Genomic DNA, 27,064 nt, shown 5'->3' with positions numbered 1-27,064 from the left:
CTGCCTTCTCTACTGTGATAATAGGTGACACTTTAATCTGAGGGTATAGTTTATGGAAGTATCATTTGTGAGATTTTTCTTCTAAATTTTATCTATATCACTGTCTATAAAATTTTGTCGTACTTCTAATTTAGTCTTGTTCAATGGGCTAGGGGAAGAGCCCACGTGTAGGAAAGAGAAAAAAATTAAAACTATTAATATTGAGCGACTATGGGCACATCTCGGCTCGCTCAGGAAAGACACAAAAGACCTTGTTTCATTTTACCTTCAGCTTTCTGGACGATGATGAAAAGTGAAAGTGATTATGTGAGCTCCCTGGGCAAAAGCAGATTTTATAAATAATTACCTGTCAGACAGTTCAAGATAGACAAACATACAGCAGACCAACACAAACACAGAGCTGTCGTGTTCCTGAGAGAAATGTGCGCTGAGTCTTCCCTTCCCGGGACTATGAGGAGATTAGGTAGAAGAAAACGAAGGGGAAAAAGAAAACCTTGCATTTTTTACCTGGTGCAGTTTTCAAATATATAATGCGGGGCAGAGAAGGGTTTTCAATGGGAGATCTCAGCCCCTGAAACTTTGAGATCTTCTGGCAGATGGAAACCAAATACAATAAGCTTGCCATTTCCAGCATAAGGATGCTTACTGCAGGGCTATAATTTCCCATGATTAGGGACGCCAAGGGCAATGAGAGTGACGATGAAAAGAAAAAGCATAATCATACTTTTCAATAAGCGCGGGTGGAACGTCAGAACCCCTCGGCAATTTTTGATATTAAATATCTGCATTTTTTTTTATAACATGTACATTCTTCTTCCTGAAAACGGTTGTTACACATCAGGTAAACCACAGCGGGGAACGGCACGGCACATCAGGGCACAGCACACTGAGGCTCAGAACGGTTTGTTCGCACAGGAAACTTCTGCTCTTGCTTCTCTCTCTTACCCGGAACACTTACAGAACGAAAGACATAACTTCCTCCTGCTCGATTCATATTAATCAGGAGCTATGCCGGGGCATCTGCTATATTTTGGTTTGTTCCCAAGAGTTACACTTCCTCGTTTACTAGAGAAAGTACGGATGGCAGAGGGGTAGCTTGGCAGCTCCCAGCAAGCAGTGCTGGATCCCCATCAGGGGTAGAATCTGCAGGGTTAGGATCCTCGTGCTCCCGATTTTAAACTGTGCTATGAAAGGGCATGGAAAGTGTGTGTGTGTGTGTGTGTGTGTGTGTGCACGCGCGTGCGCATAAAGATGGTCTCTTCAGTGACTGAGGTGATGGGGGAGGAGGGAACAGGTGGCTTGTCTCACCAGCAGAATCTCTGATGGGTGTATGTTTATAAAGTAACTATGTTTCTAAAATGCACACAGAGACAATCAACAGTGTTGGAAAGCACAGTTGGTGGGTCAGTGGGAAGGGTACACTGACTCATCTAAATTTTGTCTCTTTTGTCCCAAATCTGAATCATAAAAATGCATCATATAAAAGGCAGACTAAACACTGGAGGGGGAAAAAAACGCACAACACCGCTTTTAAGACTTAGGAGCTGAGGGCAGCAAATCTGTGCCAAATTCAAACTCCAAAATTGTGTGATGTGCATTTCTGTCCACCTACACACCATCCCCAACATCCTGCCATTAATTAGGCAATGGCCCATTCAGTAAACAAGGCTGAGGAGGATGGGGAAGAGCTGTAGTCAGACGGTTGAAGAGTCAGAAACAAAGCAGGCCACTCCCTAGGGCAGGAGAACATAAAATCCTATTTTATTTTCCGGCAGGACAGGCAAGAATGACCTCGGTGAACCACTCCCTCTTCGTGGCGGCAGGCACGGCCATGGTCCCCTCAGCAGGCCAGGAAAGCCATCCCACTCCTTCGGTAGGCACTCTGTCAAAGACAAAGAAATCTGCAATGAATTATCGCATCAAGTCGAACAAGGAGAGGAGGCAGAGGCTTTCTTCCTGTTTTGTAGACTGCTGGCTACGAGCTAATAGGACACTGAATATGAATATTTCTGGTGGCACAGCTATAGCGACCATTCTGTCTATTAAAGTCAATGTGGTTAACAAGTGGTTAGGGAGTCTATTTTGGGGAAGTGGGTGATATGCAAAATAAGGCATCCCATTTTGTCCTGTTAATGGATTGGGGTTGGTTGAGCCAAGGAAGAGATGTGCTGGGTCTGTTTGTCTTTTGGAAACATGTGTTCTCTATTCAACATGCTCCGCAGTCTGTTCTAACTAAGCATTGTAATAGTCTATAAATTACTGACTCATTACTGTCTTCCCAGGCATAATTTATAGTCTGGAGTGGAAGGCTGTGGGGACAGACACTAAGGGAGGCCTTTTTTCCTCTGCAGCATGGCAGTCTCAGAGACTCACTGCACAGGACTGGAGGTATGGACAACTCCCATCTGTAGATGTACTTGGAGGCAGCCATATGGGTGATCATGGCAGGATAAATTGTGGCTTTCAAAACTGGACACTGGTTGCAGTAACACAATGCATTCCAGGTAAAGAAAGTGACACCTCACCTTTCATCTCCTGCTAAGGAGTCTGCATTTTGGAGAGGGAAGACCTGGCCAATGGTGGCCTTTCCTGACTGTGTGGAGTCTTACTTTGTGGCAAAGAGGATCATAGCTAAAAGCCAGACTGAAAACGAAAGCCCCTCCCGGGCATGCTGCACACCACTGACCTGGCAACAGTCACACTCACACTTTTAATTCATACTTTCAATTTTTTATGCATATTTAGAAAAATGTAAAAAACCTATTAGGACCTATCAAGCCAGCACCCTGGGGCAGTCTGGAGTCTGTCACTTCCAGCTCAATCTCTCTACTGCAGTGGTCACCTTGGGTGGGGGGGCATTCACACAGGCAGACAACCATGACAGCTGAGCAGAGGTCCCTGTGCACAGCTATGCCACATAAGAGCCAGGATGTGAGCTAAACTTTGAAAATCGGCAAGTAGCCAGAGAAAAGAAGACAGCAAAATGCACCTCTACCCCCTCCAGGGCAGGGATGAGAACAGGGAAGAGAAAGTGCCAGCAACTCTTGTATAGCTTTGGCCCAAGAAGGAACTCATTTTGGGTCTCCCCAACCTGCACCCCACAACCTAAACTGGAACAGCAGCATAATGCTAGATGCCATTGTGCCTTGGGGGCCAGGAGTCAGTCCCTGATACCATAAGAGGACTTGGGCTGCTGTGTCCTTTACTGGGTAGAAGACAGTTCTTCCAGGTCTTGTGACTTCAGGGGACATAGACAGTGACAGTCACAGTCTGAGTCTATGCTTGCTTGCTTCATGGCATCCAGTTAAGGTTTTCTTTTTTTTAAATCTTACAAAGGAAAATATTTAATTGGGGGTGGCTTACAGTTAAAAGGTTTAGTTATCTTAATGGTAGGAAACATGGTGACATGCAGGCAGACATGATACTGGAGAAGGAACTGAGAGTTCTACATCTCATCTGCAGGCAGCAGAAGTAAATGTCACACTAGTCCTAGCTTGAATGTCTGAAACCTCAAAACCCACCCTCACAGTGACATACTTTCTCTAACAAGGTCACACCCACTTCAACAAGGCCACACCTCCTAATAGTACCACTCCCTATGGACCCATATGGACCATTAAAAAAATTGATATTTTATTTATTTACATTTCAAATGTTATCCTCTTTTCTGGTTTCCCCTCTGAAACGCCCCACCTTATCCCCCCCTTATCCTGCTTCTGTGAGGGTGCTCCCCCACCCATTCCTGCCTTCTCACCCTGGCATTTCTCTACACTGGGGCATCAACCCTTTACAGGATCAAGGGCTCCTCTCCCACTGATGCTAGATAAGGCCCCTTCAGTTCCTTCAGTCCTTCCCCTAACTCCTCCATTGGGGTCCCTGTGCTCAGTCCAATGGTTGGCTGCGATCATCCGCATCTGTATTGGTCAGGCTCTGGCAGAGCCTCTCAGGAGACAGCTTTATCAGGCTCCTGTCAGCAAGTACTGCTTGGCATCTACAATAGTGTCTGGGTTTGCTGTCTGCATGTGGGATGGATCCCCAGGTGGGGCAGTCTCTGGATGGCCTTTCCTTCAGTCTCTGTTCCATTCTTTATTCCTGTATTTCCTATTAGACAGGAGTAATTCTGGGTTAAAATTTTGGAGATGGGTGGGCAGCCCCATCCCTGAACCAGGGGGTCATGCCTAACCTCTGGGTATGGTCTTGACAGGTTCTCCCTCCCCTCTGTGGGGAATTCTAGCTAATGACATCCTGTGGGGTCCTGGGAGGCTCTTGCTTTTTAACCAACAGCATTGAGACTGAGGCTGTTGGTGCAAACTCCCAGTTTTGTCTGCATCTGTCCATTGGGATTTAAGAAGTTCTAGCTCACTGCACAGCTTCAGGAATGCAACTGTCAGCAGCCCAACCTCTATCACTCTGTTTATACCCAGGGGAAACTAGGGCAGTATGCTCTCCCAGCATGCAGCCTGTCCCTAGGTGCCATAGGCAGGTCACATCCATGTCTGCAGGTGCAGAGCTGTGGCTGCCAATGTTTCCAGTCTTGTCCTTAAGCTTGTCTCCATGTAACCTGAGGACAAGCCCATCTATGTCTTATGCTTTAGTAGGGCAGACACCAAGGCCACAGAGACTATTGTGCTCAGCCTGTAGGGTCTAGTGAAAGTGTTCTCCATGCATCATACTTCCATATATGTAGATACATGTGCCATAAGTCCAAATGTTACCTGCACATGCCATGGGAGACCTAGGGGCAATTTCTCCCACAGCTGATAAACTTGGGACCAGGAAATGGTCCATAGCTCTGTGAGACTGGATACTAGTGCTATTAGTTACATTCCCCAAATATGCAGGCCCTAGGGTAGGTCTTGTTTGTGTTGTACAATCTTGAGCCCATAGATGCCAGCATTATTTGTAGTTTCCAATGGGACTTGGGGAAGTCCAATCCTTTTCTGCGGCTTCAGAGGACACAGGCTGTGGCACCTCCCGCACCCATCTTGAGAGTTGTTCATATACTATGACTTGGGGACTCTGGATATTGACATCCCAAACATTGGAGTCTCTCTTGATTCCCCCAGGTACACATTCCATACTATTACAGCTATGCCAACAGCTACCACAAGCCCTGGTACTAGAAGTTGTGATTCTGTAAAGTCTGAAGACACACACCATTGGAAACCTAAGTTTATTGCTATGTCTTAAAACCACATCCATGAAATGTTTTATGAATAGTTATAGTTTAGACTATGGATGACAGCAAGGACAAAGAAATGACCCAGATGTTTTGAGCCCCATTATAACCAGACTCATAGCACCCAAGTACCAATTTTACTGGCATCTGAGTGCCTGTTTAAGTGAGAAACAAAGCAAAACCAAATTTCACAACATTCTATTAGACCTGGGAGAGGCAAATGTAAAGGCAGATGCACATACGTCAGTGTATGATGCTGATAACATGACAGGAAACAGGAAGCCTCACAACAGATTCCCGTTTACAGGAAACCGACAATGAGCTGCTACAACAGCCAATTTTATGGCCCTAAGTAAACTCATTGAGAAAATGTATACAGATAAATCCTATGAATGAGAAATTTACAAAAGCACAGAAATTATGAAAGAGAACTGTTGGAAAATTTGGAGCTAAAACTTTAATCAGTGAGATTAAAGCTAAAGCAGAAAACTTACATAAAAGAATAAACAGAAAAAAGGATTTCTGAACTCTAGAATTAATTTAGTCGGCTCAAAAAACAAAGCAAAACAGATGAAGAAAGCCCACAGAGCTTATTGAATACACTTATGTGAAATATGTATTGCACTATGGACTACAAACTATGGACTATGAACTATGAACTGTATTGTAGGAGTTTCATAAAGTGAGGAACATGGAAAACCATTAAACCTATCTCTAAGGAATAGCTGAAAAGGACCCAAATCTTCAAAGAGATATGGTCATCCACATACAAGAAGCTCAAAGCACCCTGACTGCATTGAAAGTAAATAGATTTTCAGTCACAACTTGTATCGGGCAGAAGGCTAAAAGTTCACGACCAAGAGGAACCTGACATTCAGCAGAGAAAAGCATCAAGCCATATCAAAAAGAAAGCCCATCACACTTGTAGCAGGACACAAGAGAACCGTTGTACCTCAGAAGAGGGTAGGATGTCATATGTAAAACACTGAGGAGAAAATCAAAACCCTGCCAACTAAGAATATTATACCCACCCAAATTATCTGCAAAAATGGAGACTTTAGGAGTTCACCATTATCAGATCAGCCTTACAAGAAGCACTTAAGGATGCACTATAACAAAAGGGCTATAAATACCACATGAACCTACTAATATTCGAGGCTGGAGAGATGGCTCAGTGATAAAAGGCACTCTGCTCTTTTACAGGACCTGCATTTAGTTCCCAGCACCCACGTCAGGCAGCTCACAATAACCTGTAACTCTAGCTCTAGGGATCTGATGTCCTTTCTGGCCTCCAAGAGTACTGCATGCAATAGTGTACACACACACGCACACACTAAAGGAATCGTTAAAACAACAGCAATAACTTACAAAAACTACAAATATTCAAAGTTCAGTGGTAGAACATAGAAGAGCAGAGAATCAAACCAGTATGACATAAACCACCCAACCATAAATAACTAGAAAGGTTAGAGAAGAACAATTTACAACCCCCCAAACCCAGAATACAACCAAAGAATAAAAGGAGAAGTTTCATGCCGACCAATAATATTCATGATGATAAATGGGTTAAATTCATCAACCAAAAGTCAGGGAATAATGAATGGATTAAAATACAAGAGCCAACTCTATACCAACTCTATACCGCCTCCAGGCAATTCAGTTCACTGGTAAGGATTAAGGATTGGAAAAAGATATACCAAAAATATGAAACAAGTTGGCAAGAGTTGCTATATCATTAGAATAAATCAGACTTTAAATTAAAAAGAATACTGCCAAAAGTTAAAAAAAGGTCCTTGTATATTGGTAAAGGGATTAATTCAGCCACAATTGTCCATTTAAATAATATATACCTAATCAGGCATTCCTCAAATATATAAGGGAAATATTAATCACAAAGGAAGAGATAGACTCTAGTACAATACTAGTTGGGGAATTTACCAGTCCACTCTTGTCAATGGGCAGAAGATGAAAGCTCTAAAAACTTAAAAATATATTTTATGTGTATGAATGTTTTGCCTGTATGTATGTATGTATGTATGCATGTATGTATGTATATGTGCCTTGTATGCACTTTCTGCCCTCTGAGTCTAGGAGAAAGTGTTAAACACTCTGAACAAGAGTTATAGATGGTTATGAGCTGCTATATGGGTGCTGAGAATTGAACCCCAGGTCTTCTGCATAGGTGGAAAGTGCTCTTAGTCACTGAGCTGTCTCTCCACCTCCTCCACAGAGAAGTATGTTAGTTGGATCATATTGTAAAGTACATGGAGCTAACAGACATTTACAGAGCATTTTTACTGAGAAGGCAGAATTCACATTCTCATCAGTACTTGGAAATTCTCCAGGAACTATTACACCTGGATCCTTGAGTCACGAATGAAGTCCCAGTAAGTTACAAAACTTGCAATAATACTATCTGCTTAGATTACAATAGATTAGAACTATGTATCACCAAGAAGCATACAGCACATGCTAACCAATGAGTGTACTGAAAGGCCATAGGAGAAATGGACACATCTGAAGCTATGAACACAATACACCAAGGGTGGGATGTGTGACCGACCAGGTAAGTCCATTGCAAATTCCTATGTCAGAACAACAGGGATGCTTCAGAGACAGATCCCAGCACCCGCCTCAAGGGCTCTGAGATACAAGAATATAAAAACTCCAAACTGGGGAGGAAGGAAGAAAGATCAGAGTAAAAACAGAGAGTATTTGTTTATGGAGAAGAATATTGCTACCCAGAGCAATATATGGACTGCACACAATTCCTACCAAATCCTCAACAATTTTCTTCATAGAAATAGAAAAGAAGCCATTCTAAGCATCATCCCTCCTTCTCTCCATGGGCTCCTTCAACTCCATCTGTGCTGGAGGAAGAACGTTTCTGAATTGACCACCCTGGCAAGGACTAGAACACTCTGTGCCTGCCTTTTAAGGCTGGTGGAGAACGTGCCCACTAACTGTGGGGAGCCACTCGGAGACTGCAGAGAGAACTGTCCTATAATATACCCCAGCGGCTCATATTGCCTTGACAGAGCTCTCAGCTATAATGCCTTCAAAAGGTTTATGGGAGAGTGACACTTTCAGCTCTTGACTCAGACATTTTACATTTTACATCTTACAAGCACAATGGCAGCTCTTAATGTAGCTGCATACTTGAAATGTGAGGGAAGAGAAGCAGGTCTTTTTCCTACAGGCGAATGGCTAGAATGGTCTCTGCTTGGGAAGGGAGGCTCAGTGGGAGATAAGAGTCTCAGCTAGTTTATCTGAGGAAATACCAGGTTTAACCTTTCTAGGAGGGTGAGGTGGTCTTTAAGCACTGAAAAGGAGCCTCTTCTGAGACCAGCCTGTGGTGACAGCTGGCTCATCACCACTCCTTACAGTTCACAGGCTTTAAGGAAAACACCTCCAGGAGCCATGGCTGAGGGGAAAGTTTAGAGCTGAGCCTGGCTTCTGTGAGATCTTCTTTTCTAGTTCAAGAGAACAAAGGAACATGTAGTCTGAGCAAAGGTTAAGTCAGCCGCCAATTCCCCAGGGTCCCCTGCCCAGAACCACCACGCTGGCCTTTTGATGTGTGATGGATGGGTACAGCCTGTGGAAGGGAAGCATGGGAACATCCCAAAGTTGGCATCTTTTCCTGAAAAGGAAGCAACTCTACAGGAAGACAGCGCATCTCTGTGTCAACTGTGAATTTCATATTTGTGCTGTGAATGTAGAAACTAAATTTAAACTTCCAATACATACATTCTCACGAATGGCTTTGTGGTCTACTTTTCTTCTGTCGAATCTAGGAATGAGTGCTAGGCCCACATCTTTATACACATTCCTGGTTGTACAATTCAGACTGGCTAGAAACATCTAGGGAGCCCATTCACGACATTAGACACCCCACCCCCAACCCCACCCCCAGGCAGCTTGCTGCTACCTGCTCTCCACCTGTAAGCTCTATTTCAATCAAGTGCTCTCAATGGCCACTTGCTACTTCGTGGATCTGTTGAAAAGCTCAAGTGTTTTAGTATCTCTCAAAGTTAGCTGCAAAAATGATAACGATAATAAAAGGCTGTACTTTTAAATTTCTGGTTGTTTCTATACTTTTTAAAATTGAGAATGCAGTTGATTCCCAACTTTTGACATTAGACAATTTCTTTCACCTGCACACAATGAGCAGTCCCTGAATGTTAATCTATCTAGAGCGGTAGACAGACTCCACACACTGCCATGGGGCTTTCAGAGGCTGTACTTTCAGAACAGTACCTTGTTTTGTTATCTGTACATGAATAAGCTAGCGAAGACACTATTTCTAAACTGGGTTGCTTCTGTTTTTCATGGACTATACCAAAACCTTACCCGGCCTTTCCAATACACACGGCGGAGTATGTTTTATGCACCAGGCGCTTGATAATTCTGCATCTTCAGAGTGGAACCCTGTCCTCCCTCTTCCTTGCTCAGACTCTAATTTAATTTTACCCTCACTTCCAATGATTTCTTCTTTTCAAACTTTTCATACAAAAGATGATAATTCTACTATCCCAGGCCCCAACCCCACAAGTACTTCACTTCACACAAGCCTACCAAAGGCGGCGTGGGTTTTACTGAGCTCCTACACATTTGCTTGCTCTGATTTTAACTTGTCTTTACTGAGCTCTGCGCTCCGTAAAGCACAGTGTGCTGGGTGGTGTAAGGACACAAAAAGAGCTGAGACAGAGCCTAGTATCACTGTTTCCACATGCACATCAATGCTTTCACCACCGCAAAGAAAATGTGTGAAAAAGAGCCATTGTCAAGGGAAAAAAAAAGGAGAAAACACCAAAGTGGCCTTTTGTTTGCTTTTAATCTGAACAACATTTAATTTTAGATAAAAATGTGAAAAAACATGAGATTTTTATACTTCTTTAAAAATGAAAAAATTAAAATGTGGGGACAGCAGAGTCTTGCCCAACACCCGCAAGGGCCCACACGGGACTCCCCACGGGACCCTAAGACCTCTGGTGAGTGGACCACAGTGCCTGCCCCAATCCAATCGCGCGGAACTTGAGACTGCGGTACATAGGGAAGCAGGCTACCCGGGCCTGATCTGGGGCACAAGTCCCTTCCGCTCGACTTGAGACTCGAGCCCCGGGCTACCTTGCCAGCAGAGTCTTGCCCAACACCCGCAAGGGCCCACACGGGACTCCCCACGGGACCCTAAGACCTCTGGTGAGTGGACCACAGTGCCTGCCCCAATCCAATCGCGCGGAACTTGAGACTGCGGTACATAGGGAAGCAGGCTACCCGGGCCTGATCTGGGGCACAAGTCCCTTCCGCTCGACTCGAGACTCGAGCCCCGGGCTACCTTGCCAGCAGAGTCTTGCCCAACACCCGCAAGGGTCCACACGGGACTCCCCACGGGACCCTAAGACCTCTGGTGAGTGGATCACAGTGCCTGCCCCAATCCAATCGCGCGGAACTTGAGACTGCGGTACATAGGGAAGCAGGCTACCCGGGCCTGATCTGGGGCACAAGTCCCTTCCGCTCGACTCGAGACTCGAGCCCGGGCTACCTTGCCAGCAGAGTCTTGCCCAACACCCGCAAGGGTCCACACGGGACTCCCCACGGGACCCTAAGACCTCTGGTGAGTGGACCACAGCGCCTGCCCCAATCCAATCGCGCGGAACTTGAGACTGCGGTACATAGGGAAGCAGGCTACCCGGGCCTGATCTGGGGCACAAGTCCCTTCCGCTCGACTCGAGACTCGAGCCCGGGCTACCTTGCCAGCAGAGTCTTGCCCAACACCCGCAAGGGTCCACACGGGACTCCCCACGGGACCCTAAGACCTCTGGTGAGTGGACCACAGCGCCTGCCCCAATCCAATCGCGCGGAACTTGAGACTGCAGTACATAGGGAAGCAGGCTACCCGGGCCTGATCTGGGGCACAAGTCCCTTCCGCTCGACTCGAGACTCGAGCCCCGGGCTACCTTGCCAGCAGAGTCTTGCCCAACACCCGCAAGGGTCCACACGGGACTCCCCACGGGACCCTAAGACCTCTGGTGAGTGGATCACAGTGCCTGCCCCAATCCAATCGCGCGGAACTTGAGACTGCGGTACATAGGGAAGCAGGCTACCCGGGCCTGATCTGGGGCACAAGTCCCTTCCGCTCGACTCGTGACTCGAGCCCCGGGCTACCTTGCCAGCAGAGTCTTGCCCAACACCCGCAAGGGTCCACACAGGACTCCCCACGGGACCCTAAGACCTCTGGTGAGTGGACCACAGCGCCTGCCCCAATCCAATCGCGCGGAACTTGAGACTGCGGTACATAGGGAAGCAGGCTACCCGGGCCTGATCTGGGGCACAAGTCCCTTCCGCTCGACTCGTGACTCGAGCCCCGGGCTACCTTGACAGCAGAGTCTTGCCCAACACCCGCAAGGGCCCACACGGGACTCCCCACGGGACCCTAAGACATCTGGTGAGTGGAACACAGCGCCTACCCCAATCCAATCGCGTGGAACTTGAGACTGCGGTACATAGGGAAGCAGGCTACCCGGGCTTGATCTGGGGCACAAACCCCTTCCACTCCACTCGAGCCCCGGCTACCTTGCCAGCTGAGTCGCCTGACACCCGCAAGGGCCCACACAGGATTCCACACGTGATCCTATAACCTCTAGTGAGTGGAACACAACTTCTGCCAGGAGTCTGGTTCGAACACCAGATATCTGGGTACCTGCCTTGCAAGAAGAGAGCTTGCCTGCAGAGAATACTCTGCCCACTGAAACTAAGGAGAGTGCTACCCTCCAGGTCTGCTCATAGAGGCTAACAGAGTCACCTGAAGAACAAGCTCTTAACAGTGACAACTAAAACAGCTAGCTTCAGAAATTACCAGATGGCGAAAGGCAAACATAAGAATCCTACTAACAGAAATCAAGACCACTCACCATCATCAGAACGCAGCACTCCCACCCCACCTAGTCCTGGGCACCCCAACACAACCGAAAATCTAGACCCAGATTTAAAAACATTTCTCATGATGATGATAGAGGACATCAAGAAGGACTTTCATAAGTCACTTAAAGATTTACAGGAGAGCACTGCTAAAGAGTTACAGGCTCTTAAAGAAAAGCAGGAAAACACAGCCAAACAGGTGATGGAAATGAACAAAACCATACTAGAACTAAAAGGGGAAGTAGACACAATAAAGAAAACCCAAAGCGAGGCAACGCTGGAGATAGAAACCCTAGGAAAGAGATCTGGAACCATAGATGCGAGCATCAGCAACAGAATACAAGAAATGGAAGAGAGAATCTCAGGTGCAGAAGATTCCATAGAGAACATCGACACAACAGTCAAAGAAAATACAAAATGCAAAAGGATCCTAACTCAAAACATCCAGGTAATCCAGGACACAATGAGAAGACCAAACCTACGGATAATAGGAATTGATGAGAATGAAGATTTTCAACTTAAAGGGCCAGCTAATATCTTCAACAAAATAATAGAAGAAAACTTCCCAAACATAAAAAAAGAGATGCCCATGATCATACAAGAAGCATACAGAACTCCAAATAGACTGGACCAGAAAAGAAATTCCTCCCGACACATAATAATCAGAACAACAAATGCACTAAATAAAGATAGAATATTAAAAGCAGTAAGGGAGAAAGGTCAAGTAACATATAAAGGAAGGCCTATCAGAATTACACCAGACTTTTCACCAGAGACTATGAAAGCCAGAAGAGCCTGGACAGATGTTATACAGACACTAAGAGAACACAAATGCCAGCCCAGGCTACTATACCCGGCCAAACTCTCAATTACCATAGATGGAGAAACCAAAGTATTCCACGACAAAACCAAGTTCACACAATATCTTTCCACGAATCCAGCCCTTCAAAGGATAATAACAGAAAAGAAGCAATACAAGGACGGAAATCACGCCCTAGAACAACCAAGAAAGTAATCATTCAACAAACCAAAAAGAAGACAGCCACAAGAACAGAATGCCAACTCTAACAACAAAAATAAAAGGGAGCAACAATTACTTTTCCTTAATATCTCTTAATATCAATGGACTCAATTCCCCAATAAAAAGACATAGACTAACAGACTGGCTACACAAACAGGACCCAACATTCTGCTGCTTACAGGAAACCCATCTCAGGGAAAAAGACAGACACTACCTCAGAGTGAAAGGCTGGAAAACAATTTTCCAAGCAAATGGACTGAAGAAACAAGCTGGAGTAGCCATTTTAATATCGGATAAAATCGACTTCCAACCCAAAGTTATCAAAAAAGACAAGGAGGGACACTTCATACTCATCAAAGGTAAAATCCTCCAAGAGGAACTCTCAATTCTGAATATCTACGCACCAAATGCCAGGGCAGCCACATTCATTAGAGACACTTTAGTAAAGCTCAAAGCATACATTGCACCTCACACAATAATAGTGGGAGACTTCAACACACCACTTTCTTCAAAGGACAGATCGTGGAAACAGAAACTAAACAGGGACACAGTGAAACTAACAGAAGTTATGAAACAAATGGACCTGACAGATATCTACAGAACATTTTATCCTAAAACAAAAGGATATACCTTCTTCTCAGCACCTCACGGGACCTTCTCCAAAATTGACCATATAATTGGTCACAAAACAGGCCTCAATAGATACAAAAATATTGAAATTGTCCCATGTATCCTATCAGACCACCATGGCCTAAGACTGATCTTCAATAACAACATAAATAATGGAAAGCCAACATTCACGTGGAAACTGAATAACACTCTTCTCAATGATACCTTGGTCAAGGAAGGAATAAAGAAAGAAATTAAAGACTTTTTAGAGTTTAATGAAAATGAAGCCACAACGTACCCAAACCTATGGGACACAATGAAAGCATTTCTAAGAGGGAAACTCATAGCGCTGAGTGCCTCCAAGAAGAAACGGGAGACAGCACATACTAGCAGCTTGACAACACATCTAAAAGCCCTAGAAAAAAAGGAAGCAAATTCACCCAAGAGGAGTAGACGGCAGGAAATAATCAAACTCAGGGGTGAAATCAACCAAGTGGAAACAAGAAGAACTATTCAAAGAATTAACCAAACGAGGAGTTGGTTCTTTGAGAAAATCAACAAGATAGATAAACCCTTAGCTAGACTCACTAAAGGGCACAGGGACAAAATCCTAATTAACAAAATCAGAAATGAAAAGGGAGACATAACAACAGATCCTGAAGAAATCCAAAACACCATCAGATCCTTCTACAAAAGGCTATACTCAACAAAACTGGAAAACCTGGACGAAATGGACAAATTTCTGGACAGATACCAGGTACCAAAGTTGAATCAGGATCAAGTTGACCATCTAAACAGTCCCATATCACCTAAAGAAATAGAAGCAGTTATTAATAGTCTCCCAACCAAAAAAAGCCCAGGACCAGATGGGTTTAGTGCAGAGTTCTATCAGACCTTCAAAGAAGATCTAATTCCAATTCTGCACAAACTATTTCACAAAATAGAAGTAGAAGGTACTCTACCCAACTCATTTTATGAAGCCACTATTACTCTGATACCTAAACCACAGAAAGATCCAACAAAGATAGAGAACTTCAGACCAATTTCTCTTATGAATATCGATGCAAAAATCCTCAATAAAATTCTCGCTAACCGAATCCAAGAACACATTAAAGCAATCATCCATCCTGACCAAGTAGGTTTTATTCCAGGGATGCAGGGATGGTTTAATATACGAAAATCCATCAATGTAATCCATTATATAAACAAACTCAAAGACAAAAACCACATGATCATCTCGTTAGATGCAGAAAAAGCATTTGACAAGATCCAACACCCATTCATGATAAAAGTTTTGGAAAGATCAGGAATTCAAGGCCCATACCTAAACATGATAAAAGCAATCTACAGCAAACCAGTAGCCAACATCAAAGTAAATGGAGAGAAGCTGGAAGCAATCCCACTAAAATCAGGGACTAGACAAGGCTGCCCACTTTCTCCCTACCTTTTCAACATAGTACTTGAAGTATTAGCCAGAGCAATTCGACAACAAAAGGAGATCAAGGGGATACAAATTGGAAAAGAGGAAGTCAAAATATCACTTTTTGCAGATGATATGATAGTATATATAAGTGACCCTAAAAATTCTACCAGAGAACTCCTAAACCTGATAAACAGCTTCGGTGAAGTAGCTGGATATAAAATAAACTCAAACAAGTCAATGGCCTTTCTCTATACAAAGAATAAACAGGCTGAGAAAGAAATTAGGGAAACAACACCCTTTTCAATAGTCACAAATAATATAAAATATCTTGGCGTGACTCTAACTAAGGAGGTGAAAGATCTGTATGATAAAAACTTCAAATCTCTGAAGAAAGAAATTAAAGAAGATCTCAGAAGATGGAAAGATCTCCCATGCTCATGGATTGGCAGGATCAACATTGTAAAAATGGCTATCTTGCCAAAAGCAATCTACAGATTCAATGCAATCCCCATCAAAATTCCAACTCAATTCTTCAACGAATTGGAAGGAGCAATTTGCAAATTTGTCTGGAATAACAAAAAACCTAGGATAGCAAAAAGTCTTCTCAAGGATAAAAGAACTTCTGGCGGAATCACCATGCCAGACCTAAAGATTTACTACAGAGCAATTGTAATAAAAACTGCATGGTACTGGTATAGAGACAGACAAGTAGACCAATGGAATAGAATTGAAGATCCAGAAATGAACCCACACACCTATGGTCACTTGATCTTCGACAAGGGAGCTAAAACCATCCAGTGGAAGAAAGACAGCATTTTCAACAATTGGTACTGGCACAACTGGTTGTTATCGTGTAGAAGAATGCGAATCGATCCATACTTATCTCCTTGTACTAAGGTCAAATCTAAGTGGATCAAGGAACTTCACATAAAACCAGAGACACTGAAACTTATAGAGGAGAAAGTGGGGAAAAGCCTTGAAGATATGGGCACAGGGGAAAAATTCCTGAACAGAACAGCAATGGCTTGTGCTGTAAGATCGAGAATCGACAAATGGGACCTAATGAAACTCCAAAGTTTCTGCAAGGCAAAAGACACCGTCAATAAGACAAAAAGACCACCAACAGATTGGGAAAGGATCTTTACCTATCCTAAATCAGATAGGGGACTAATATCCAACATATATAAAGAACTCAAGAAGGTGGACTTCAGAAAATCAAATAACCCCATTAAAAAATGGGGCTCAGAACTGAACAAAGAATTCTCACCTGAGGAATACCGAATGGCAGAGAAGCACTTGAAAAAATGTTCAACATCCTTAATCATCAGGGAAATGCAAATCAAAACAACCCTGAGATTCCACCTCACACCAGTCAGAATGGCTAAGATCAAAAATTCAGGTGACAGCAGATGCTGGCGAGGATGTGGAGAAAGAGGAACACTCCTCCATTGTTGGTGGGAGTGCAGGCTTGTACAACCACTCTGGAAATCAGTCTGGCGGTTCCTCAGAAAACTGAACATAGTACTACCGGAGGATCCAGCAATACCTCTCCTGGGCATATATCCAGAAGATGCCCCAACAGGTAAGAAGGACACATGCTCCACTATGTTCATAGCAGCCTTATTTATAATAGCCAGAAGCTGGAAAGAACCTAGATGCCCCTCAACAGAGGAATGGATACAGAAAATGTGGTACATCTACACAATGGAGTACTACTCAGCTATTAAAAAGAATGAATTTATGAAATTCCTAGCCAAATGGATGGACCTGGAGGGCATCATCCTGAGTGAGGTAACACATTCACAAAGAAACTCACACAATATGTATTCACTGATAAGTGGATATTAGCCCCAAACCTAGGATACCCAAGATATAAGATATAATTTGCTAAACACATGAAACTCAAGGAGAATGAAGACTGAAGTGTGGACACTATGCCCCTCCTTAGATTTGGAAACAAAACACCCATGGAAGGAGTTACAGAGACGGAGTTTGGAGCTGAGATGAAAGGATGGACCATGTAGAGACTGCCATAGCCAGGGATCCACCCCATAATCAGCATCCAAACGCTGACACCATTGCATACACTAGCAAGATTTTATTGAAAGGACGCAGATGTAGCTGTCTCTTGTGAGACTATGCCGGGGCCCAGCAAACACAGAAGTGGATGCTCACAGTCAGCTAATGGATGGATCATAGGGCTCCCAATGGAGGAGCTAGAGAAAGTAGCCAAGGAGCTAAAGGGATCTGCAACCCTATAGGTGGAACAACATTATGAGCTAACCAGTACCCCGGAGCTCTTGACTCTAGCTGCATATATATCAAAAGATGGCCTAGTCGGCCATCACTGGAAAGAGAGGCCCATTGGACTTGCAAACTTTATATGCCCCAGTACAGGGGAATTCCAGGGCCAAAAAGGGGGAGTGGGTGGGCAGGGGAGTGGGGGTGGGTGGATATGGGGGACTTTTGGTATAGCATTGGAAATGTAAATGAGTTAAATACCTAATAAAAAATGGAAAAAAAAATTAAAATGTGGGAATATATGGTTTTATGGTTTATGAAGTACTTTCATGTCCATATCTAATTTGAGCCTTGCCACAAACAAGTTCAAAGAGTCTCATATTTTAGAACCGTATGACTGGTGAGTGATAGATTTAGGATTTAAAGCATGGAGCCCACATTCTTTTTCTATTCCACAGTCTTACATTAAAACAAAATATTAGCCCCCCCCCAATCTGGCATAATTTATTCTATTTGGATCACTCTTGACATATAACAAGCTTAATTCTTGCTAAACATGACTCAGGGAATAAATTAAGATTGAAAGTTTATCAGGGTTATACAAAATTTCAGTGTGCAAGGATGGTTCTTGATGGTCAACTACTGTTAGCTTGTGGGCATTCATGACCAGAGTGTACTTTTCAGTCTATGTTAAAGAATACTATGTAAAAACCTACAACCAAATCACTTGGAATGCTTAATAAACGAATGAACAAACAAGCAGGCAACCAAACAGATCTTCAAAGTTGGACAACATATGGGTGGAAGGCTCAATTAGTAAAAATGCTGCACCTGGTAGTGGGCTCTTTTAACTTCAGGCTGGGGAGTCAGAGACAGGCAGATTCCTGGAGTCTTGTCTCCTTGATGAATTCTCAGCTACTGTAGGCTACTTAGTGAGATCCAGGCTAGTGAGAAACCTATACACAACCACGCCCCCCACCCCCCACAGAGAAAGAGAGGGAGAGGGAGAGAATGAACTTAGGGTCTAGGTTGATTTAGAAGTATCCTGTGCCTTTGGAGGTAAAGCAAGGGCTGCAGAGGTCGTAGCATGGCAACATCATTAATAGGACCTTAAGATTCATTCTTTGTCCTTAAATAGCTGCTTTCAGAATCTGCTGTGATCATGCAACAGACAGTATTTCTCAGTGAATATCCTAACATGAACATCTGATGAACTTAGTGCTCACAGAACAGCTTCTCCCCAGACAACTAATGATTCCTTCTGTGTAATGTTTCTCACCTGAAGCTGTCTACAGATTACTCTCTGTGTTTTCCTTCCCAGATGCTGAGATGCCACCCTGAAGGGACTCAGCTAGGTCACTAGCCACAACATAGACAAAGGCATTTGGAAAATCAGCCCATGAAACTAAGTTGAATAAACCCTTTGCAAACAGCTAGAATGAAGGCACAATGGTTGGTATCTATAGGCCAATTTTCAGCAGTTGAAGACAGTAATGCCCAAAGGGAGTGACCCATCCATGGTGCTGTAGGGAGAGGCTGGAGGGCCCTGGCCCAGACTGCAGCTCTTCATAGACACTCCTGACTCTACCCAGAGCTATGTATTTGTCCTTAACAGAGAAAATAGATGTAGGGAAAGAAATATTTTTTGTCTTGTTTTTGTTCCTTGGTTTTGGTTAAGAGCTCTTGGGAGTGGAACAAAAGCAGAGGGAGTAGGGGATGGGATTTAATGCCCCAAATAGTACAGCAGGGTAGTTGGAAGCCCCTCCCCAGTCCCTACATTTGTCTAAGGAGATGACTGCCCTGACTGCATATAGCTTTGCTTTAGTACAAAAATCTTTGAAGCTCTGGGACTTCGTATCAAAGCTATGGAATAGTTTCTTAAAAGATAAAACATGCCCCCTTTCTTTGCTGCTCTGTGCCTGCGTGTGGCCAAAAGATGTAATTATAATGAATGAAACTGAATGGTGGTCTGAGACACTTAAAATCAAAGTGGAAATCATGGCTTAATTTCATTAGCAAGCCTAAGTACAAATAGGCACAGCTTGTTTGCAACACTGCCATGTGACTTTTCTCCTTTTGATAATTGCATTCCAACTCTGATATTTCAGAAAAATCTAACCTGAACCATATGAAGGATAGTTTTGTAAATGTGCAAAGCTCTTCATTAAATGTTTCCCCTTCTAGATGTCCCTCATGTTATACATACAAAACCAAAAAAAAAAAAAAAAAAGTTTCCCCTTCTCGACATCCCTCATGTTATAGATACACTGTGAAAAGTCGTGGCGGCACCTGGTCAGATAGCACAGTCTTGATCTAGCAGCAGAGGGGCATGCCCTTTAAATACAAGGTCTTCTTTGGCTAGCAAAATGGAGGAAAAAGATATACTTTAAAAACCTATTCTACTGCAAGTACTCCGGGGTTTATCAACCTGAAAGGACTTGTTTGCCTGCCTGTTTCTGGAGATAAGCCTCACTATATTACTCAGGTTGGCCTCGGATTCTATTTTTCCGTGTCAGCCTCCCAGGCTGGGATTACGAATGAGAACTACCATACACTTTGCCATTTTGTGAGGGTTGTGTTCTGACTGTGTCTCAGATTCCTACTTTATTAAATGCTTGAGACATTGCCAAGTTGGTTTGGCCTTTTAAATACAAAAAATGCTGAATGTAGTTATTAAAAGTTATCATTTCTAATTGCCTAAGTCACTTCAAATTACATAAGAGATGTGTTAGGTTTTTTATTATTGTTCTTATTAAGCAAAATAATTAAGTGGCTGATATAACCCAACTTGTCTTTTAGAACAAAAAAGGATTTTTTGTAAATGTCAACTTTAGCAATTTCATGGGTGAAAAAGTATATAATTCCCACGTAAATACCATTACTTCCATAATATAGTATGAACTTAAATACATTAAAATTTAATAATTAGTGCCAGTAATATAAAGCTTTTATCCAGCTAACTTTTAAAAAATCAAAATAAAGAGGTCTATTATTATCCCAAGCAGCACACACATCTATAATATATGGAAAAAGTGCCAAACTGGCAGGAGTTATTAACAGAAACAACAACAGAAGCGGGCTGAACTGTACCAGCCATGAATTCTCATTTCTCTTAACCAATCAATTTGCTTCCCTGAAGGCAAAGAATTGCTATTTGATTTACCTTTTTGTGTTCCAGATATAACCAATGCTTTGTGGTTAATCAAATCCAGCAGCACATCAAAAGATCACCCCCCCCCCCCAATGGCAATGGTGTCAACCAAGTGCTCACAGGAGCTCTTTATAACATGTAGCCAACAAACATACCACATTACATTAAAAGAATGAAGGATAAAAATAATCATTTTGTTAAACATAGAGAAAAAAATAGTTGATGAAATTTAACGTCTCTCTGTGGTAGGAAGAAAGGAGGCATAAAGTGTCAGAATTCATTAAATAAGGGCTGACTATGAAAGGGCCACAGCCAAGACCATGATATCGGCAGCCAAACAAGGGTGTGCAGCTGCCACACTCTCATCGGTATACTACCTGAGGTCTTAGCAATTAGGAAGAAAAACACTAAAGACATAAAAATAGGAAAGGAGGATGTTAAATGGGATGTTTACAGATGGCATGATCCTGTATGTATATGATCCTAAATATGTCACAAAAATGTTTGAATTGATAAATTCATTAAAATAGCAAGATGCAAAATGAGTATATAAAAATAGCTTTACTAATGATTTTCTAGGTAGGAAATCTTGAAAGCAGTTCCATTCACAACAGAATAAAAAATTAAAATGCCCAGGAAGAAAGTTAACAAAGACCTCCATAATATAAATTACGAAAAATGATAATAGAAATCAAAGACAATAAAAGACAGAAGAAACTCCCATGCTCATGTGCTGGAAGAATCAACTGTTAAAATGTCCAGTAGCCAAAGTAATTTTCAGATTTGATTTTATCCCTCTTCTTCACAGAACTGTAAAAATAATCCTAAAATTCATATGCAAACACAAAAGACACTAAAGAGCCAAAGGAAGCTTGAGGAAAAGGAACAAAGCATAGCGTTTGCTTTCAAGGTACACAGCAGTCACAGTAAACAAACAGCATGGGGTTGGTACAGCGCAGATACAGACACTAATGGAAAACCTAGAAACAAGTCTGCACACCTATGCCAAGAGATTCTGGACAAAGGTGTCCAAACACACACTAGAGAAAAGGCTGCTTATTTAAAAAGCGGTCCTGGAAAATGGGGTAGCCACATGTGGAAGAATGAAACCTGATCTTAATCATTTGCTTCATATTGAAACAAACTCAAAATGTATCTAAACTCTTTTTTGGGGGATGGAGTTTGAGACAGGGTTTCTCTGTGTAGCCCTGGCTGTCCTGGAACCCACTCTGTAGACCAGGCTGGCCTCGATCTCAGAAATCCGCCTACCTCTACCTCTCAAGTGCTGGGATTAAAGGAGTGCACCACCACCGCCTGGCATAAACTCTTAATGAAAATGAAATCTAGCTATTTCCAGTAAGATGGATGGAGTGGGAAGGCATCATGCTAAGCAAGCTAAGGTAGGCCTGGCATGCTAGATGCTTTCCTGCTGCTGACACCCAAGAGCCAGTAACAAGGAGGTAACATTACTTTGGTGCTTTGGGAGGATTTGGTCCATCATGGCAGAAAGTCCTCAAGGACCACATTCCTTATCTCAGCCAGGAGGCAGATGGAAATGCCTGCTTTAGCTGGCTTTTCCCACTTCTTTCTTTTATTCCAACTGAACATTCTACATGGTACTGTGTTGCCTACATTCAGGAAGCCTCCATTTAGTCAATCCCAGACATACTCTGAGGTATGTTCGCCTAGTCTCTTAAAGTACTTCTTAAGAGTATATCTATAGGAATACCTGCTTGCCAATAGCTGATTGGCAATTTCATTGAACAGCAAATAAATTGTAATTCAGGTTCTTAAAAGGTTTTGAAGATAATGAACACCAAAACTGATGTGAGAATAGGATACAGTAGTTACTAGCATAACTTGGTAGCCATATAAAAGGCATGTTTCTGTGTGAAACTGCTTCCATCCATCCATCCATCCATCCATCCATCCATCCATCCATCCATCCATCATCCATCCATTCATTCATGCATCAAATGAACAGTACACCATACAGCAGGGAGAGCGGGTCCACAGGGCTGCTGCTTCTGTGGGAGGCAATCTGATGGGAAGACACATACTGAACGACAGCTGACAGTCATGATGAAGGTCAGACTAGAGCATAGCAGACACCAGAGTAGAGCAGAGATGGACTGTGTTGGCTAAGCAAGCTTCTGGAAGGAGACCTGAGCTGTGGGTTAAAGGGGTACAAGAATGTTCTAGGTTAATCTCTAAGGAAGAGCTTGGTTTATTTTGTTCTTAAATGATTATCTGTGGTGAATACACATTCAATCTAAGAGTCCAAACCAGATATTTGCACTGGAAGGCTATGAAAGTCATCTAAGAAACAGTCATGTTATACAAGCAGTTTACTAATTGTGTTGAATCACTGCTGTAGGTAGGGCGCAGCATAAGCTCTATATATTAACTTTTTTATTTTCTTGCACCTACTTAAGAACTCAGTGAGACAGCAGTGGCCTGACAGTGGTGGGCATGCTTCTCCCATGCCTTTGCATCCTTTCTGCCCAGCGTTACATGTTCTGGAAGCACTGGGAACATATTCTTTTAACATGCAAATATTATACCCTTATGTTTGTTTCTCTAACACATTTTGATAAATAGAATTGCAATTTGCCTTAGCCATTTTGAAGCTTTACCTCCAAAATATAAACAAAAAGTTTCCTATGGTGTGAAAGTTTACTTAGATCTATCATGTTAAATGACTAAATATTCCAACCTATAGAACCATCTCAAGACAGATATGGTATCTAGGGGAACCTATAATATGGTACAGTAGCAAAGTGCTCACTTCATTAGGTTCTGTGTAAATTCAACAGGTAGACTTTGGGGCCCACAGTAATTAAGTTCTTGTACAGGCCTAGATCCCCTTGTCACAATATTATCTAAGCCAATTGCTCACCAATCATATTGTTTTAAAGACAGCAAGGAGGTTTAGATTTATAAAGAATAAATGGTCTAGTGCACTTGCACTTTTAATAGCGATAAGTCTAATTAAGAATAATTTAAAAATACTCAATTCCATTAGATAACAACAGATCTTTAGAAGGCTAGGCAAAATTCAACACCAATTCTAGAGCGAGTTGGCCAAAGCTAAGATCAGAGCTATTCTTATAAAAGTCCATGCCTGACATTTCATGAACTCTATGATCTTGGAAGACTGGACGAATTCTCCCTTTTCTGTATTCTGCTTGTGCAACCCTCAAATGAAACAGAAACAGTTTTCTACAAAGTGCCTCAGGCTGGATGGTCTCCACCCTGGAGTGACACAAGGAGCAACTTCAACCAGGTTGGAGAGCAGTTTTGCAAATGAAAATGTCTGTGACTCTCCAGACCATCCGTTGGTGGCAGTGATGGGCAGACTAGTCCCTCTACTCACAGGACCAGCTGGCCTCCTGCGACCACAGTCAGCATCCTGTCACCAGAGCTGTGGGAGGTGAGAGGAGGTGAGACAAGCTCTCATGCACACACAGCTGCCAGGAGAAAAGATGGAAGAAAAAAAACCTACCCAAACGTAAAGAAATATAGTATTTCAATCAAAGTCTGAAATTTTAGAAAAGTGGTTTTGGTCTCCATATAATAAAAATATTTATCCAAGAAACTCCTAGTCGGGTGTGAACATCCTACTTCTAGTGAGATTTTGTTTGGCAAAGGGTTGCAGAAGAGTGGAAGCTAATACAGAGCATGTCTATAAACAAATTTATTTAGTTAGTACAGACAGACACACTCACTAGAGGATTTCAGCAATTACATGTGTAAAACTATTTCCTATCGTGGTTTCCTTTGGTGATTCTGCTAATTTACTCAATCCAGGCCATTTTCACGCATTGACTGTTCTATCTTTAGCAATTCATGTGGAAATGAACACATGGAGACTCTGCCTTCTTTCCAACTCAGATAAGCATAATTATATGGAGACATTAAAAAGTTAGGCTTCTAGTGAAAAAAAAATGAAGGTTGTAATATCTTAAAACACAATGTAATGTAACTCTGGAGCAATTGAGGTCTGGATATGGAAGTATTTAGTCAAATTCGAGTCTGAGTAAGCATCAAGTATGTGCATTTGCATTTTACATTTGTACTTTTGATTAAACTTATAATAAGATACAATAAAATGTAAAAGCTCTGAATCATACTGGCCGTGCCCAGAGCATGGGTGGGCCATCCTAGGAGAGTATTGGGACGACTCTGCTATTCAGAGGCAGAGAACTCCGGTGAGCTAGTATTGACTTGTAAGGGTCTAAAGACTCCAGACTGCGGTCTCATCATGGGCATCTTGAGAGTTGTCTGTGCTGGGTGCAGAGAGACACAGTGTGATGATGCCAAAGATGAGTTTCCTGGTCCCTGCTCAGTTTCATTCACAATCAGCTCCACTGCAGAGACAAGCCAGCAGCAGACGAGCAGGCAGAGGGAAGGGCTCCTATTGGGTCACTGCTCTAGGGGCTTCTCCAGTAGTGTTTTTCAAAGACATTGAAAATAAAGAGGGAAGGATGGCAAGCCTGTGGACCTATCACTTGACAGGTGTCATGCCGGACTGCTTTCCTTGTTCTTTTTTTCAGTTTGTTTCAACATGATAGCTCAACATGATAACTCACTCACAAGACGATGGATCATATACTGCTGCTGCCTTTCTAATGTTTTTATAAGCACATTCTAATTAGATATAACAGGGGTTTTGTTCTGACATTTTCATATAACTCCATAATGTATTTGAGCATAGAATCCATCCCGTTACTTTTTTTGCCCCGCTTTCTCTCATTAATCCCTATTCTTATCCTAGGTAGGTTCCTCTTCTACTTTTATGTCTTTTTCGGGAGTGTGTGTGATCCAATGAGTATTCATTATGGCTGTTTACAGAACCAAGGGTGAAGGTTTATTTACAGGATCACCGGCACCTTCCCAGAGGCTACATCATGAAACAAATAGTGTTTCTCTCCCCTGCCCCCATCCATTAGTGTTCTCTAAATCCTCAGAGAGGGAAGGGTCACATAAGCTCTCACCTCTCCATGGCTGGGTTCAGTCTTGCACAGATCGTGTGCAGGCAAGCACAGTTTTCTGAGTTGCAGAATGCAACAGTCATGCATGACTGGAAGTCAGAGTTCCACACGACTCTAACTTTTCTTGGGCTCCTATGTTCTTTCTGACTCTTCATTTGCAATGTTCCCTAAGCCTGGGATGGGATGATTTAGCTATCCCATTCAAAGGCATTTATTCCCAGGCTACACAGGTAATGCATGTTACACAACTGGTCTTGCGGCTTGATATAATGGCAATTAGATGGTATCATAAGTTCAGCAGGTTCTTAAAAAAAGATAGTTTCTAGCACTAGTGAACATGACTTTATTTGGAAATAGGTTCTTTTCAGGTGTAGTTTGAGGTGGTTAAGGTAGTCCCTAACACCACTGGTGTCCTTTTGGGAAGAAGCAGACACACTTAGGGACATGGGAGGACAAGGCAGAGGCTGGAGTGATTTCATCTAAGAGCCAGAGAGTACTAAGAAATGCTAGTCACCACTGAAGGCCAGGAAAGGCATGGAACTGCTTTGCTCTCCCAGCAAGAGACAGGCCTGGGCTCAGACTTCTAGCCTCTAAAGCAGCGTGACAGTGATTTCTTTGGCTAAAGTCACTCAGTTGGTGGTATTTTGTCACAATAGTCCTAGAAAATGAATGCAGATGGTATCTACTTGCTCAGATCATTTTCTTGTTCAGATTTGTGTGATGGCAAGATGACATCTGCTTCAATCTAGCCAGCCTGGAAGTGTAGGCCATCGCTGAAGCCCTCAGAATATGGAGTCAGAAACAAACTTTGCATTGTGTTGGTATCATGCATGTTCTGGGCTGAGAGGGTCCAAGTGAGATCAGTTCTATTTCCACCTGGCCAGAAAAACTTTCTCATCTAGCATTTACATGCCTTTTATAAGGCTACCAAGTTATGCTAGTAACTACTGTCATTTGAAACAACTGTTTCTTCAAAGTGCATCGACAAAAATCCTGTACGAAATGATAAGCCTGGATGGGGACCTTACAGAGCTCTCTTCCAGACTGTGGCACTTTATAACACTGTGAAAATACAAGGAGAAAAGCCAGTATCAATTATTGGCCTTGGAAGAAAAAGGCTTGCAGAGTTTTTTTTTTTTTTTAAATTAGGTATTTTCCTCATTTACAAAGCAATTTCTTTTTGAGGCCAGGACTCATGTAGGTGCAGGGTGGTCTCGAACTCTCTGATCCCACTTGGACTGCTCAAGTGCTGGATTTACATGTCTAAATCACATTGGTGGCTTTATGCCATGTTGGGGATCACACACAGGGCTTCATGCATGGTAGGAAAACTACCAACGAGGCTGCATCCTTAGCTCCAAAGCGAGGATCTTAATAATGGAGTTAACACCAGTCCATAAGATCAAGTCCATTTCTTTCTGGCCTACTAATACTTTTGGATCAGTAACTCCATCTTTTAAGTATAATGGGATATTATAAGAATGCATCATAGTGAAAAATGGTATTTGAGGAAATAAAAAAATGTTAA

At 42.8% G+C, this 27,064-nt stretch overlaps 1 protein-coding gene across 8 annotated transcripts in view; it reads right to left on the bottom strand.

The window, feature by feature from the left end:
• Nucleotides 1-1,730: 1,730 nt before the first annotated feature.
• Supt3 (SPT3, SAGA and STAGA complex component) overlaps nt 1,731-27,064 on the bottom strand; it is a 342,177-nt gene continuing 316,843 nt past the window's right edge. For 4 of the 8 annotated variants that reach the window (NR_158206.1, NM_178652.3, XM_030249447.1 and 1 more), the window contains one exon: nt 1,735-1,882. Coding sequence is in view for 7 of the 8 variants with exons in the window: in NM_178652.3 (NP_848767.1) it covers nt 1,841-1,882 (42 nt within the window). In the remaining variant the exon portion in view is untranslated. Of the gene's footprint in view, nt 1,902-27,064 lie in introns of all 8 variants that reach the window. The other 4 variants (XM_006523477.3, XM_030249446.1, XM_006523478.4 and 1 more) reach the window with 2 other exon arrangements.

This window comes from Mus musculus, chromosome 17, assembly GCF_000001635.26.
Source record: "Mus musculus strain C57BL/6J chromosome 17, GRCm38.p6 C57BL/6J".
NCBI classification, from domain to species: Eukaryota; Metazoa; Chordata; class Mammalia; order Rodentia; family Muridae; genus Mus; species Mus musculus.
This window is presented reverse-complemented; position numbering and strand designations above follow the sequence as displayed.